At 44.2% G+C, this 17,522-nt stretch overlaps 1 protein-coding gene across 2 annotated transcripts in view; it reads right to left on the reverse strand.

Moving 5' to 3' along the window:
• Window positions 1-17,522, reverse strand: part of ANXA6 (annexin A6) — a 133,565-nt gene that overhangs the window by 53,656 nt on the left and 62,387 nt on the right. For both annotated transcript variants that reach the window (XM_040345051.1, XM_040345050.1), the window contains exons 8-14: window positions 17,317-17,373; window positions 14,921-15,014; window positions 13,519-13,614; window positions 13,257-13,315; window positions 11,125-11,247; window positions 9,513-9,571; window positions 6,658-6,742 (exon numbers count right to left, since the gene is read on the reverse strand). In XM_040345051.1, the coding sequence (XP_040200985.1) occupies window positions 6,658-6,742; window positions 9,513-9,571; window positions 11,125-11,247; window positions 13,257-13,315; window positions 13,519-13,614; window positions 14,921-15,014; window positions 17,317-17,373 (573 nt within the window). The remainder of the gene's footprint in view (window positions 1-6,657; window positions 6,743-9,512; window positions 9,572-11,124; window positions 11,248-13,256; window positions 13,316-13,518; window positions 13,615-14,920; window positions 15,015-17,316; window positions 17,374-17,522) is intronic.

Below are 17,522 nucleotides of genomic sequence, written 5' to 3' on the forward strand. Positions count from 1 at the left end.
TTTAAGCTAGTGCATTACACAAAACAAAGACCGCGCTGGTATCCCCCCACCCTCTGACCCTAGGCAGCAGCTGGCGTGTGAATCACAAGAAAATATAAATAAAGAAAAAGCTGCGCCACAAAAAACAGTCTATTAGGGTACACAGTCTGTGAGAGTGTAGTTAGTCCGTAATTGATAGAATGGTGCTTGTATGATCATGGATAGGTTCTGATCGATCCCGACAATGATGGCTCCTACAGTCCACAACCCAGTGATGCAATATACAAAGTGACCCTCCACCGGAAAAAAGGAAAGCCGCTTACCAGAAGGCAAGCAGTTAGGGCGGATGGCTAAAACCCAGCCTAGGCCTTTGCTCCTTGAAGTTTTCACCAGGAAGCCCTCCGTCCTCTGAGTGTGATATTCTCAGCTCCACCGTTTTAGATGCAAACAAAAGAAGAAGCACACATAGCGTGATACTGGGACATACAAAACCTGGCAATGGTAACTTTTATAGTCCACACCACCTAGTGACAACTGAACATAAAGTGACCCTCCGCCAAACAAAGAGGCCGCTTACCAGAAGGCAAACGGTTAAGGCGAATGGCTATGACCCAGTCTAGGCCTTTACTCCTTATAGTAGGGGGTCCTTCTTCCCCTCTGCGTGATGTCCTGGAAATGGTAGTTCATGCAGTCCACACCACCCCAGTGATAATAATAAATGAAGTGACCCTCCACCAAACAGAGAGGCCGCTTACCAGAAGGCGAACGATTCAGGCAGATGGCTATAACCCAGCCTAGGCCTTTGCTCCTTATGGTGGGAAGTCGTCCGTCCCCTAAGCGTGAAGTTTTCAACTCCCCCGTTTAGATGTATGTGAAAAGGAAAACGCACATAGCGTAACTCTGAGACAGTACTCAGATCTATAGACCATTTCGTCTCCACATAATCCAGCGAACAGGAAAGCTCATGTCAGCCCCGTACTAACACATCCTGTGTGAATAGAAGTTCTATACGGGGGAGTTGAAAACTTCACGCTTAGGGGACGGACGACTTCCCACCATAAGGAGCAAAGGCCTAGGCTGGGTTATAGCCATCTGCCTGAATCGTTCGCCTTCTGGTAAGCGGCCTCTCTGTTTGGTGGAGGGTCACTTCATTTATTATTATCACTGGGGTGGTGTGGACTGCATGAACTACCATTTCCAGGACATCACGCAGAGGGGAAGAAGGACCCCCTACTATAAGGAGTAAAGGCCTAGACTGGGTCATAGCCATTCGCCTTAACCGTTTGCCTTCTGGTAAGCGGCCTCTTTGTTTGGCGGAGGGTCACTTTATGTTCAGTTGTCACTAGGTGGTGTGGACTATAAAAGTTACCATTGCCAGGTTTTGTATGTCCCAGTATCACGCTATGTGTGCTTCTTCTTTTGTTTGCATCTAAAACGGTGGAGCTGAGAATATCACACTCAGAGGACGGAGGGCTTCCTGGTGAAAACTTCAAGGAGCAAAGGCCTAGGCTGGGTTTTAGCCATCCGCCCTAACTGCTTGCCTTCTGGTAAGCGGCTTTCCTTTTTTCCGGTGGAGGGTCACTTTGTATATTGCATCACTGGGTTGTGGACTGTAGGAGCCATCATTGTCAGGATTGATCAGAACCTATCCATGATCATACAAGCACCATTCTATCAATTACGGACTAACTACACTCTCACAGACTGTGTACCCTAATAGACTGTTTTTTGTGGCGCGGCTTTTTCTTTATTTATAAGCTAGTGCATTGTTGGTTCACTTACTACACTGACTAACCCCCAGCCAGAACATCTCGGATGATTGGGGCAAGTTTACTGAGGAGAAACAGGAGGTGATAAATTCAGACAAAGGAAAAAAACATTTAGAAGGGAAAGTGAAGGAAAAGGAAAATGAACCAACAATGCACTAACTTAAAGGAGCTTATTTAGAAAATAAATAACAAACCTTTACAACCCTTTTAAAGGGTTTCTTCACTATTTTCTAAATAAGCTCCTTTAAGCTAGTGCATTGTTGGTTCATTTTCCTTTTCCTTCGATTTCCCTTCTAAATGTTTTTTTTCTTTGTCTGAATTTCTCACTTCCTGTTTCTCCTCAGTAAACTTGCCCCCATCATCCGAGTCGTTCTGGCTGGGGGTTAGTCAGTGTAGTAAGTGAACCAACAATGCACTAGCTTAAAGGAAACTATTTAGAAAATAAAAAACAAATCTTTACAACCCCTTTAATCTAGCATGCCTTTGGCATACTCTTGTATCACTAATGGTCACAATCATAGGCGTGCGCACAGGGTGTACCAGGTGTGCCCAGGCACACCCTAATTACCCTGTGCAGAACAGATTCCCCCTACTGACCTGGCTCCCTCCTTCCCCCCACAGCACTGCCGACTTCCCTCCTCTCCCACCGGTTGTTAGTTTGGATGTTTTAGGATGAGTGGGGGAAGGGGCCAGTAAATATGCCATTTACTGGCCCCTTCCCTTTCTGAATGAACATTGTGAGTGATCGGTAGAGTGTGTTTGAGCTTTGGGGTGCACACCCTAATGCCAAAGGCTGCGCACACCTATGGTCACAATAAAATAAAGGTTTGATGCTTTGAGACATGAAATAGTAAAGTCAGAGCTCCAACAACAGATTAGAAGGAAACAGAGCACACAGAGGCAATACACACTCAGAGCATCATTTACATTATCAAAAGACCTTTTTCTCAGTCATCATAAACAAATTATTTATTTAAGCTAATGAAGGAAGTCAATTTGATTTGCCTCCTTCGGGAAATGTCAGGCAGCCATTCTAGTGTAATGAGATTTTCTTAATTGAACATCACATTTTTAGTTTCCCGAATCACTTAATTGCAAAGCAGTAGGCTGATCTGGCACAAAATAATAACGTTTAGCTTCATAGAAAACATTGGGGTCAATTTACTGAAGGCAAATTTACTGTGCGCTTTGTTAGTGAAGTTGCTCCAGAGCTGAGTAAATAAGCAGAAGCTCTGCTGACTTCCATCAGCCAATCATGTGGAAGCAAAAATGCTGTTTTGTTATTTTCCTTGCATGTGATTGGGTATTCGTTTACTAAGCTCTGGAGCAATTGCACTTGCAAAGTGCACCGTCTATTTGCCTTTACTAAATCACCTTCATTAAATCACAGTGATAAAAGTCAGCCAACCTCTATTACAATTACAGGAGCTTTTATTAAGTTGTCATAGGGAAACCCCCACTGTGATTTTCAATTAAAGCAAATCTGAACTGTAAATTAAAACAAGAGGTTAGCCTTCAAAATGTTACGGTAAATGTGGACAGGTTGGAACTTCTGTAAAGTTTATATTATTGTGTGTGTTCCTGCTGGGGAGATTCGCACTTTCTCTATTTGTCCTGAAGACACTGAAACAGCAACTGACGGGGAATCCAAAATGTTACAGCTTTTACCAGAACAGAAGGGGAAATCTTCTAACCAGGAAGCCTGTTCTGTCTAAAAGGACATTTCTTTGCCTTTGGGGAGATCTACATTTTTTCTTGCTGTGTGTCCGGGACAGGAAGTAAAGGGAAATATCCACAATGAAACAGAAACAGCAAAAAAAAAAAACGTTTCATACTTCATATGTTTTGGCTATACAGTATATATAGATCTATATATTATCAAATTAAATTTATCAATTTAAAAAAAGGCATAGAAAGGTTTACCTTGGGGGGGCATTTACACCCCCGTTGTGGCTGCTTTAATTCAGCTTGCAGAAGCATAGGGATGCATGGTAAGTAAAATACACAGCGCTGAAAGAGTACTGTGGTGTCCCAGTACAGGTATTTGCTGTAGGCCCTGTCAGATTGAGGCCCTCGGCTTGTGGGGTCTCCCCTGCAGGGATTTAGCTAGTTATGATGTGATTTATATACTGTTATGGTTGATAATACGTTTATTAGGTGTGTATAGCTTTAAGAGGTTTAGTCAACCATCTCATGTTAAGTCAGTGTATTAGAGTCAGGAGGATTAAATGCTAGATAAGACCTTATTGTGTTATGTTATCCTACAAGGCAGTCTCTATGATGCACAGCTCTCAACCAATGAGCTTCAGCCTCATCAGGCCCTTATAAGGGATTGTACTTCCTGTTTAAGCAGTCTAATGCTTCCCTCAGTTCCTGGCAGAGCAGAGCAACACACAGTCAGAGAAGCAGTGCAGGCCCGAAGCCTCCAGGATAAAATACAGCAAAGAGTGGAGTATCCCTAAACATTACAGAACCAGTACTTCAGCTCATTTATCGGATCAATCCGTTATTCCGGCGAAAAGCCTCAAGTCTACAGACACTCCAGTAAGTGTATCTATTTTTCAGCCTAGTTAAGCATAGGCCCTGAATGACTATCCGGCTTTTGCAGCCGAGTATATACAGTATATGATCAACTAAGCTCAAGCATTATCAGCTGTGTGATCCAGAGACTGCCTGCAGAACATTTTGACACTCTGTTTAAAGCTGTGAAGATTTTCACACCTGCCTTCATGCCAGTAAAGCCTTTGTTGTTTTAACCCCCTGTTGTGGACCGTATTATTACCATCCTAACTAGCGGGGATACGGAGGCCCCCGGAGCTGTAGTTTCCCGGGGTATACCAAGACTACAGTGGCGTCACGTGACAGAGAGGGTTAATACCATCTGGCCCTCACTAAGGGTTAATACCACCTGACCCTGGGCTCCTAGCCCCAAGAACCAAGTAGCTAACCATCAAGCGCATGTGTGTGGCCGTGGGACTCACCCTCCCCGGTCACCACAGTACTGTGTAAGAAATGCAATCGTTTAAATCAAGCCCAAAAGCCCAACTGAACTTTCAGTTTAAATTGGCTAAATATATCTGAGGTGAATAAAAACAAAAGGTGTGCAAAGTGTTGCAGTGTGTTTTCTTTAGAAAGCAGCTACAGCCTGAGAAGAACCTGTCTCCTGCCTACATGCTGCAGAGTGGGACCCTTTCTGTCTGTATGCTCAGAATCAAGTCGACGCATGCTTGGAAGCATTGAACTTCGGGTTTTTTCAGCACGTCGTTGTGTTTTACGTCACTGTGTTTTGACACGATCGGTTCATTAACCGATGGTGTGTATGCACATCAGACCATCAGTCAGCTTCATCGGTTAACCTAAGACAACGGTCCTTCAGACCGTTGTCCTCTGGTTAACCTATCGTGTGTACGAGGCCTTCCTTACAGGTGTAATGCAATAAATACAATTTTTTTATAAAAAATAAAACAGAAGTGGGCCGGCAGGGCCTGTAAGGGGTCCTGGGGACCATCGGGCCTTACAGGTGTAATGCAATAAAAAAAAAAAAAGGGAGGGGGCCAGTTGGGCCCCTGGGGACCATCACGCCTCTTACAGGTGTAATGAGGAAAAAAAAACAGGAGGGGGGCCAGTCGGGCCCCTGGTGACCATCTGGACCCTTTCAGGTGTAATGCCTGTACCCCCTGATGTCAGCCCTGACTACCAGGAATTTTCTTTACTATGGGACTAAAAGTGAAGGAAATCTCCCCAATGTAAAACAGAGGGCAAAAGAACTGAGATGGGTTATAATCCTCCCTACTCTATTCAAAAAAAACTTTATGGGATTGGCAATGTGGTCAATGCCATGTGGTTGGGAATAGGAGCATCATAAACTTTTGTATACATTTCTTCTTTCTTCTGAATATTGTGCAGAGTAACCACTTAAAGGCAATGAGTTTTAATTTACAGTTTGGTCTGCTATATTCAGAGCACTAGAATGTCCATCAGTCATGTCCGTTAGTCCTGGTGTACAATGGAAAATACAAGTGATAAGTCAGGATTTCTTAGAGACAACATATTTGTTACTGGGGTTGGACAGATCAGCATGCCACCTTTAAAATACCACTCCACATTCAATCAGAATAAACAGGCAGCAAGAGAAAAGTGACCACAATGCATTGCTCTCTTATGCCTGAGCCAGAATGCATTGGAAAGACCCAAAGGCAACATAAAAATAAAACAATTACCAGTGCTGTTTTATGAAGAAGTAAAGTGTTAGGAGGATATCTAGTACAATTTAAGAAACAAAATGACATGGTTAGTGAAAGCACGCATGTTAGCTTTGTTTAAGGCTTGGTTCACACTTATGCAAATTGGATTTGGGTTTTCACCGCAAGAGATTGTGACCGGCCCTCAATGGAGCAGCCTTTGGCTCAGTTTTAGGTCCGAATTCAGGCAAAAATTTGGGCCTGATTCGTCTCTGAAACGGAGAACAGGGACCCCTGCTGTGAGCTACATCCATATTAAGTGTGAACCCAACCTAAAGGAAACATGTAATGAGAGAAAAGAGCTTGCCTGTTCTGATCTCCTTTTAAAAAAATGCTAGTTACATGGTCATCATGCTGATCGTCCAACTTCAATAATAAGTCAGTGACCCAGAACAAGTATGCAGATTGGGAGTTCTAACACGTTTAAAATCACTAGCGGAATACTTGTTCTGTGATTCAGAATTTATTGAAGTCCAAGGATCAACAAGACAGCCAGGAAAATAATACTTGCAGAAGGAGAAGAGTGATGGAAACTCTTATTTCCCTCAGTACAAGTCTGAGGCAAGCAAGCAGCAGAAAGGAAGGCTGTGAGGCTACTAGCTGGGTTATGTTGGCCTCTAAGCAGCAGATGCAATAAAAGAAAAGGGGATATCATCCCATGTTCCAACCTCGATACGTGAAGCAAGTGTCGCACTAAGCTCCCATCTTTGATAGGCTGCTTGGGCGGCTTCTGGGAAAAACGCCCCAGCGGCACTAAAAAAATGAAGAGGAACAACTCAAATGGAAAGTTAAGACTGAAATTCTGGAATCATTTCATAACACAAAATGAGGAGTGGTGTATACGATAACCCATGGCAGCCAGACCAAATCATTCAGTTTCCAACTGCTTAACATAACTGAGCAGGTGAAGGCTGACTTCTGATTCTATGGGTTATTTTATCATCATTCACAACAGTAACGGCCTTGCCTGAATTTTTCAGTTCATGCTCCGCTACCTTAATGTAAGAGAAATATGAAGGTTGCTGTTGCTGACCTGTTTCTGAAAATGCTAACTGCCTAACCAGGGCCGGACTGGGACAAAAATGTGGCCCTGGACTTCATCCAGACTGGCCCAGGGCACAACACATCAGGGTACAGTGGAGATCAGTGGAAAGGTAAAGGGAACAGCACATCAGGGTACAGGGCACAGCATATCAGGGTACGGAGCCCAGCACATCAGGGCACAACACGTACAGGGCACATCACATCAGGGCACAGGGCACATCAGGACACGGGGCACATCAGGGCACATTATTTACCAGCCAGCATGCAGAGTAGCGCAGGAAGCATGTGTAATAAGTTCTCTCTCATGTCACGCTGCGGCTGCTCCCTGGCGGTATCTCCTCTCTTCTCGTCTATACCAGATGATGTCACAAGCAAATGGGGATGGACGAAAAGAGAGAAGGGGCCTCCGTGGAGCAGCTGCAGCGTGACATGAGAGAGAACTTATTACATGCTTCCTGCGCTACTCTGCATGCTGGCTAAATCTCGATCTACCGCTGGCTGTAGATGATTGACGATTAAATCACCGTGGACCTCTGACTGGCCCACTGAGCCATTGACCCACCGGGAATCTCCCGGTAGTCCTGATGGCCAGTCTATCCCTGTGCCTGACTGTTACTTGCATACCTTTTGAGTCACTGACCTAGAACAAACTTGCACATTAAAAAGTTAAAACTCCTGATCTGCTTATGTTTTGCAGGTCATTGAATTATGAGGTATTATAGCCATTGGATCAGCATGACTCCTGGGCTATTAACCTTTCCAGAAGGAGAGGTCAGCAATTACAGCCTTTTACACTTCTCTTAGTACAGGTTAGCTCTAGGCCACATTTATCCTTGTTCTTGTATGACGTAGTGCATGTTCACACACTTTTTCATGTGTTTTGAAAGTGATTACAACAGTGTGCAATGTATGTGCCAAGGGGTATATTGCCATTTAATTTAAATGGCACCCAAACAGGCACATGAAAAAGCAAACGCACCTAACTTTCAGCTCATTGCAAAGCATGCAGTAAAAAGCATTTATTGCCTTGCAGTGTGCTGGAAAAATTAAGCCAAGTGTGTTTTGTGATTCCTATACATGGCTTAATAGCCCACTGCAACATATAATGACATCTGTTCCCTGCCGCCTCTAAAACTGAGAACTGAGAGATCAAATACCATTGATCGCTTAGTTCTCACTCTTCAGTGAACAGAGAGCAGTGACTGTGAAGCCTCGTACACAACCGAGGAACTCGACGGGCGAAACCCATAGTTTTCCTCGTTGAGTTCCTTGTTAGGCTGTCGAGGAACTCGACAAGGCAACTTTCTCCATTCCCGTCGAGGAAAAAGAAGACATGCTCTCTTTTTGGCTCGACGGGATCCTCGACAGTTTCCTCGTCGAAAACTGTACACACGACTGGTTTCCTCGGCAAAAAAAAAAATCCCAGCAAGTTTCTTGCTGGTTTTTGCCGAGAAACTCGGTCGTGTGTACGAGGCCTTAAGTCAGTGGAGGGGGCAGGAGAGGCTGGGTCAGACTCTCAGTGGTGTGTTCAGAGACTGAGCCAGCTGCTGGTCCAGGCATCTGGGTGGAGCCCACTGTTAAAGTTGGAATCTCCCCAGATCCTGGTTTGGCTGAATAACGTCAGCCGACAGCAGACTTTAGCCCACTGTCAGTTGAGTATGGGTCACAGGAGTGCAAAAAGCTTTGGCCCTTCTTCTACGTTAATGTGCACAGTAATGTAAATGGGCCTTAAAGTGTTACTAAGCCCAAACACAACGTTTTCCTCGTCGAGTTCCTTGTTAGGCTGTCGAGGAACTCGACAAGGCAAGTTTCTCCATTCCCGTCGAGGAAAAAGAGAACATGCTCTCTTTTTGGCTCGACAAGTTCCCTCGTCTAAAAATGTACACACGACCAGTTTCCTCGGCAAAAAAAAAACAGCAAGTTTCTTGCTGGTTTTTGCCGAGAAACTCGGTCGTGTGTACGAAGCTTTACAGATATAGCCAGCCCTTTGAGGGCACCCATAATGCTGATGTGGCTCGTGATGAAATTAAGTTTTGACAGAGTATAGGAATCCAAGAACAGAGGCTGTATTAATGGCCAGGTCACCAGGTAAAAAAATGGAAAAAAGTCTATAAAAAACTAATACAGCCACCACATATAATGATTGGTAATTTAATACTGCTTTAAAACCAGCAACAAAGTTGAGAAAGGAGCTGCTAAAGACCCTTTAGAAGTCACAATAATCTCTATATGCATGCTTCCATCTTTCTATGTAGGGGGAGGAGCCTGTGCAAAAGGGCATTAGCATTTACATGTGTCTGGGATGTCACAATCCATTAATAATGCCTTTTGTAATTTATTAATAATCATTGTGGAATATGAAAAACATTAACAAATTACATAAACAGGTTCCAGCATAGAAAGGCATCTAAATAATATGAGAAACTGTAAAAAATGATAAACTGTGTTCTACAATAATATATAAGCAGTTGATACATACTCATCATCTCCTCCACACAGGTTGAGCAGAGCCGTCTCGTACTCACCGGACGTGTCATTCTAAAATAAAACAGTACATAGATGAATAAACCTTACAACAGATCCAACCAACATGTATTCTAACATCTTCTAAAGATGCCCATACATGTGTAGATTTTCGGCAGAGAAAAGTGATTTCTATTCCATTCCTGCTGTAGATAGAACCTGCCTCATTTCCTGGTTGGAGGATGTCCAGCATCCTCTAGTTCCTTTTCCCATACTGAACTGTCCCTTATCTTCCCCTTTTATTCATTGGATTTCAGTTCTGTCATTGAGGCTTAGCATCACATGTGGACATTACCTAGAGCAGCGGTCCAATCAGCGGTACATGGGCAAATTTTGGTTTTCCCCAGGGGTTCTGTCGCAAATCAACCCGGTGACAACACCCGGTGACCACGCCCCATGCCTATATAAATGGTTGCGCACCGCACACACACGGCATTACAGCGGGAGAGATCGTCGGGTCAACATCGGGACAAGAGAAGAGGGAAGTAGCCGACTGGGAAGACCAGGCCGCCGCTAGTAAAAGAGCTGCAAGAAGATAGCGGAGCCCGGTAGAAGGCAGAAAGCCCCGGAGAGAGCGGAGAAAGCACCGGAGAGCGGGAGAAGAGAGTCGGAAGTGACCCCTGGAGTTGGATGAAGACCCCCAAAGTCGGAAGAAGACCCCCGAAGTCGGAAGAAGACCACCGGAGCTGCCTTATAAATTACTTTAAAAACCTGTGTAGTGTGTTTTTCTTTCTTGTCACTTCCCCCCCGCCAGGTGAATGGGTAGGGGTACGATGTACCCCATACTCATTAACATAGGGTGGGGGGCCAGGATCTGGGGGCCCCCTTATTAAAAGGGGGCTCCCAGATTCTGATAAGCCCGTAGACCCCGACAACCAACGGCCAGGGTTGTCGGGAAGGGGCCCTTGTCCTCATCAACATGGGGGCAAGGTGCTTTGGGGTAGGGGGGCCCCCTGCCTCAAAGCACCCACCTTCCCATGTTGAGGGCATGCGGCCTGGTATGGCTCAGGAGGGGGGGTCGCTCGTCCCCACCCCTTTCCTGACTGGCCGGGCTGGTGCTCGGTTAAGGGTCTGGTATGGATCTTGGGGGGGACCCCACGCCGTTTTTTCAGTGTGGGGGTTCCCCTTAAAACCCTTACCAGACCGATGAGCCCAGAATGCCAATGAAGGGGGAACCCATGCTGCTTTTTTTCAAAAAATATTGGCGTGGAGTTCCCCCTAATTATTAGGGGATCAAATTCGGCGTCCCTGCTCATTGAAGTCATACTTCAAGCTGTGGGACAAAGTCAGATCCACAATCGTATGACTGTCTTGTTAAAATCGCGGCCACGATTTGCAGAAAAATTGTGGTAAAATCGCGCGACTTTGAAGTCGCATAAGTGTGAAAGGGGTCTTAGGCTTTTTGGCTATCACTCACAGCAGTCCATTGCTTCTTTGGCACAGGGCTTAGGATCCAATGAGAAGATATAAAAATTAAGCTTATGGTGAGCCCTCAGTAGAAATAGAAATACAACATGACATATTACTAGGTGCCCGGGAGCTGCATTGTCCAATAGTAATTAGATTACCTTGATCATAGAGTACAAAGACTTTTCATATTGAGTCCTGAATGACTCCCTAATGTCCATCATATCGATCTCACTGCGTGACACCATAATGCGGATCAGGGTGTTGTCCGAAGTGCCCAGACCCTGAAAAATAAAAAAGATTAACTTCTGCTACAATTCTAAAAAGATGTCCAAGCAGTATAATTACAACAAAACTCCAATGTGAAGGCAATGTCATTCCTTCGTTTTATTACATTCATGGTCAAAGAGGTAATTCAATACAGCAAATTACAATGTACTAAAATACAAACCATAAAAATCCAGTGTGTTCACGAAATTGCTTACATGAGCACATTTTCTGTAATGAAACACTCTTAGGGCCAGTTCACACTGCTGTGATGTCAAACATTGCATGTGATTTTGCACCACATTGCTGTGCAGATCACATGCAATGTCTGTGCGATATGAATTTCATGCATACAAACTATGGCTGAATTTGCATGGCATTCGTACCAAACTCTTGCAGGAGCCTTTTATTGGTCCGCAACAGAATCGGATTGCATGGATGTTCACACCCATGCGATCAGATTCTGCAAATCACACTGCCTTTTGCAAACTGATTTTGGGGTGTTGTTAACTTAACATACACTCCGCAATCAGTTCGCATGAACGGGATTGCGATTTAGATGCAATGCGAATTTGCAGCGAACAGCCTAAAGGGTAAATACTTACCTGCCCAACCAACAGTCCCTTGCAGGCGCTGGCATCTTCTTCTGAGTGCCAGTTTTTGGGCCTCTTTACTGGCCGGCAGAGGAGAACACGACTCCAAGGTAGGAGCTTGTCATCCTAGCGCTCAGAGACCAGCCCAGCACTGAGGAAAGAGGACAACAGGCAAGCAGGAAGGGGCATTTTATTTAAGAAGATACAGAGCATGTCTCTTCTGCAATATAAGCCTGACGGCTACTTGTTTCTTACAGTAGAACTTCAAGTGGAGGTTCCATCAAAAAAACAATTTTGCTTTAAACTGTAGCTTACACCTAAAAAAAAAAAAAAAAAATGTTTTTTTTTACTCATCTGGAAATGCCTGTTGCTATGCGGTCCCACGAAATCTGCCTTTGAAACCACCTAGGATTCTGACATCATCTCCCTCTAATGCTCCTGGAAAATGTGTGTAATCATTTCCCAGGATGCAGTGCGCTGTCCAATTATCACTCCCCATCCAAGACTTCCAGGAAGTAAGTGCCTGTAGGCTTCACAATGCCCACAAACAAAATGACAACGGTGTAGACATAGTTTTATAAACTATCTTTTTTGAATATCTATGCGGATCGGCGGCGGATTGTAAAATAGTAAGTGACCGGATTTATATTATAAAAACGCAGGATGAAAGGACATACATTTAAAAAATGCTAATTGTGGTTGGAACTCCGCTTTCAGTTCCACTTTAAAGGAAAAAAGAAAACAAATGCAGCCACTATCTTAATGTATTCCTTGCATTAAGATAAAAAGACTTCTGTGTGCAGCAGCCCCCCACAGCCCCCTAATACTCACTTGAGCCCCATCTCTATCCAGCGATGTCCACGAGTGCCTTGGCTGTCCAGGACTCTCCCTCCTGACTGGCTGAGACTCAGCAGTGGTGCCATTGGCTTCTGCTGCTGTCAATCAAACTCAGTTAGCCAATCTAGAGAGAGAGGGTGGGGTCGCATCGCAGCTGAATAGATAGATGGAGCTCCAGCTCGGCTCGGGTGCCCCATAGCAACCTGCTTGCTGTGTGGGCACTCAATAGGAGGGAGGGGCAAGGCGCTCCAGTCAGGGACCTGAGAAGAGGAGGACCTGGGCTGCTTTGTGCAAAACCAATTCACAGAGCAGGTAAGTATAACATGTTTATTATTTTAATAGAAAAAAAATGAGACTTTGCAACCACTTTAAATTTTTGTTTTTGGATTTATTACTGCTTTAAGATTAACTAGATCCATAAAAACACAACTTGCCAATAAAACAATCCTGGGAAAGGTTTATACATGTTTTACCAGCCAAAGAAGATCCTGTTTTATAACGAATACAATTGTCACGCCAAACATTTCACTAGCTCCGCCCATGATATATGGCAGAGCCAACAACAGTTGAGTCATTGATTACACGATTTCACTTACTTTCATTGATTTGTACAGTCTGGTAGCGAAATAGTCCTTGATGCTACGAATGCATTTTACTGAAACAAACATAAAAACATGATATGGGTAAATAAATAGGTGGAATACAGTTTTGGTGCCCACATATTTGTGCAAAGAATGTGAGGTTCTTGAGGACATCATCTTCTGTATCTCCTCCTGGATTTCAGTTGAAGAATTGAAGTGGCTTCTATTATTTAGAATCACTGTCAGGTAAAGGATAGCACAATAGCAAAGGACTTACCTACAGACAGCATCAGCTTCTCAAAATCTCCAGATAGTTCATCCTTGAGACTCTCCTCAATACTCTTCCCAGCAACTTTCTCATACTCATCAAATACTGCAAAAGAAGACACCAATGAAGGACCAATAAACCTACAATAAAAACTGTTCACGGCGACAGTGTGAACCCGGCCTAAATGTTTTTTTACAATTCTGTACATCCAGCCTTGTGATATATACTGTATATTACAGGCATGGGCGTCCGCTGAAATTTTTTCAGGGGGGGAGCCTCGGCAGCGGCGATACACAGTCGCATTTAACCCTTTCTTCAAACGCTAGCGGGGGTTAAACGTGCCCCACTAGCGGCCGAATAGCGCAGCTAAAACGATGGTAAAGCTTTACCGATAGCGCGGCCAGCTGGCAGTATAGCTTGAGATAATTCATCTTCACTCCATGCCCATATAAATATAGCCTAGAGAATGTACAGACCCCCCCTTCAGCATAGATGGACCCTCCTCCCCCCACCCCATTCAGTACCTCAGATCAGCCATCAGTGCGGCACAGGCACAGCAGGTTCCCTCCCCCTGTGTACACATAAACACTGGCGGAGGAGGTGGCTTCACTTTGCTCACTGTGCCTGCGTGACATCTGGCCCGGGACCGCTCAGACAGCCGGCAGCCGCAAAACTCTTCAATACCTTCTCGATTTTCCAGGGGGGGTCAATTGCCCCCCCTTGCCCTATGGAGCGGACGCCCATGATTACAGGCAATGTTTGAAATCAGACAATCTAAAGAATGCCCAGGCAATGCAGATTCTGGTATCAATTCTCAGTTTTCTGTCCACTCACTGGACTACAGCCTCGTACACACGACCCGGTTTTCTCGGCAAAAAACAGTAAAAAAAATGCTTCTTGCCGAGATTCCCGTTCGTGTGTACGAGGCTTTCAGGTTTCTCGTCTGGAAATCTGGCCAGAATCTCAAGGAGAAAAAAAGAACCTGCTCTCTTTTTTCTTGTCGAGATTCTTGTCAGTCTGTTTCCCACCATGGAAACCCGTGCATGCTGGAAATGACTTTGACGCATGCGCGGTAGCTTCCACGGCATAGGTAGGGTAAAGCAATATGGCGGCGACGGCATTGAATGTGACGAGCGCATGCTCGTCGTAAGCGATGACGTCACCGTGTTCTTGCCTTTCAAGAGAACCGCGGTTCTTTTGAAAGGTCAGTGTGTACACTTGGGCGGCAAGAGATTCTTGCCAAGAATCTCGTCAGGGAAAACTACGGGTTTTTCCTGAGGAGATAGATTCTTGCCCGTGTGTACAAGGCCTACGAATCAGAGGCATTACCTCTGTCCAAGTAGGAAGGACTTAGAAGCCCTATCCACAATTAATACCATATTGTAGATTGGTGCAACTTGGCAAAACTCACCAAGTCTGAGATGTGATTTGCTTCGACTTCCCAAAATGAAGATGAACTGAGCCTCATCTGTGCCAAATTTTTGTTCTCCGGCTTCAAATAATTCCTAAACACAAAGGAAAAAAAAATCAATGATTTCTCCGCATGATAATTGTGGGAAACACCAACATACTTAGGCCCCTTTCACATTGTCGCAGGGGCGGCATCGGCGGTAAAGCGCCGCTATTTTTACCGGCACTTTACTTTAATTTCGCTGTGCTATTTGGCGGCCAGCGGGGCGGTCATTGGCACCAGTGTTAGGAGTTATTGCATCCACTGATACCAGTGCTGGGGGTTATTATTAGGTCAGCTGACACCAATGTTGGAGGTTATTATTGTGTCCACTTACACCAGTGCTGGGGATTATTATTGTGTCCACTTACACCAGTGCTGGGGATTATTATTGTGTCCACTTACACCAGTGCTGGGGATTATTATTGTGTCCACTTACACCAGTGCTGGGGATTATTATTGTGTCCACTTCCAACAGTGCTCAGGGTTATTGCAGCCATTGCCACCAATGCTCAGGTTTATTATTATATCCACTGTTACCAGTAATGGGGGGTTATTACTGCATCCAATGACACCAATAAGGAAAGTTATTTTTTTAAATAGCAATGCCAACAGTAGTGATTCTAAGAAAAGTACAGTAATCCATAACAATCAATAACGTTTTACCATACTTTGAATGATTTTGAAAAGGTCCAAACATAAAATAAAAACTGTCATCTGACTGTTGCCTATTGGTTTTTGTATTTTTGAAGGGAAAAACAGAGTATATTCTAAGCTACATTAGCAGTATTTTGGGACCATAGGTAATTTAAGTCTAGATATCGAGACCTAACAGCATTTAACAGCATCAGTGTGCTTCAGTTAACTTGGTTATAGGGTTGAGCCTGGGTTCACACTGGAGAACCTAGTGGCTCACGGCAGGTGTCCGGTGCGTCTCCATTCACCATTTCAGCCCAATTTTTGGGCTGAATTCGAACCTGAAATGGACCAAAAGACACCCAGGACTCCTGTGCAATTCGCACCAGAGCCGCTGCGAAAATGTCGGTCACAATCTCCTGCTATGCGAATTGGATGTGGTGAAAGATGCATCCAATTCGCAATATTGTGAACCCAGCCTCAATGTGTCTACCTAAAATAAGTTACATATTTTTTAAAGGACATATGTGGTTTTTATTTGGTACATAGTTTTAATAAATTCCCTGCATGTGTTGACAAAGTAAAACAATGGCACACTGCTATCTGTCTGCAATGGAATCTGAAAGCTAAAGTTTCATTTTTTGTAAATGAACCCTCAGTCTGCATGTGGTTGAGCCCTGGTTGACATTGATGCTACTTAGTAGCAAGGTCAGCGCGATTTCAGCTGTTACTTGATAGACATCTGGGTGGCTTCATGCACAGATGTCTATTGAAGTCGCACCTCAAATCGGCAAAAGAAGTGCAGGAACTACATTTGCAAATCAGTGCAGCATCGTAAAATCGGTGTTGCACCAATTGGAACAGTGCCATTGCCTCCAATAGGCTGCGACTTGCCATGCGATTTGAGAGATTAAATCGCATGAAAAATCGCTTTAGTGTGAACCTAGGCTAAATGTCATAGCTAACATAGTGATTGCATGATCAGGAGTTACTTTGATTGGTTTCCACTGGTAATCAGGATCATGGCTATCAATTACAGTCAGGTCTGACAACTAGCAGCTGCACATAGTGTTAGGCCTCGTACACACGACCGAGGAACCTCTGTCGCAAATGAAACATCGTTTTCCTCGACGAGTTTCTTGTTAGGCTTGTCGAGAAACTTGACAAGCTTTCTTTGCGTACACACTGTCAAGACAAAATCTCGTCGTTCTCAAACGCGGTGACGTAAAACACGTACGACGGCACTATGAAGGGGAAGTTTGATTCCACTGGCGCCATCCTTCTGAGCATGTGCGGGTTTCTAAGCATACACCTTACTTGTTTCTCGTCGAAAACCAGCCCAACGAGGAACACGACGAGGAAATTGAGACTCCCGTCGAGGAAAAAGAGAACTTGTTCTCTTTTTTTCTCGTCGAGTTCCTCAACAGTTTTCTCGATGAAAAACATACACACGACTGTTTTCCTCGGCAAAAAAGCTCTGCCACCAAGTTTCTTGATGGATTCTGTCGAGGCCTCAGGCCAACTATACACAGTTCACATCTCAGCCGGTTCAGCAGAAACCGGGAAAGATGTGAACCGTTAATGGGCAGGCTGAATGTACCAAGTTGAAATGTATTAAGCAAGAATTCCTCAATAACACATGTATAATAAATAATTGAAAACAGAATTTATTTGCTTCAAATGCAGCAATAACACTTGTTTTTATCGAATCTAAACATTACCCTGGCATCTTGTTCTACTAATTCCTCGCTCACAATATCATCCTCTTCCCGTGTTCCCTGCAGTAAAAAAAAAACAAAAAAACACAGGACTGTGAATCGAAAATTCATATCTTTTACTGTACTGTGGATAGAAGTCTAAATGAAGTACAGAAGAATCAAAAAAATGCACATATACCAAATAGTCAAAAAGTAAGCCTAAAAATGCT

The sequence above is a fragment of the Rana temporaria genome, chromosome 3 (assembly GCF_905171775.1).
Source record: "Rana temporaria chromosome 3, aRanTem1.1, whole genome shotgun sequence".
NCBI lineage: Eukaryota > Metazoa > Chordata > Amphibia > Anura > Ranidae > Rana > Rana temporaria.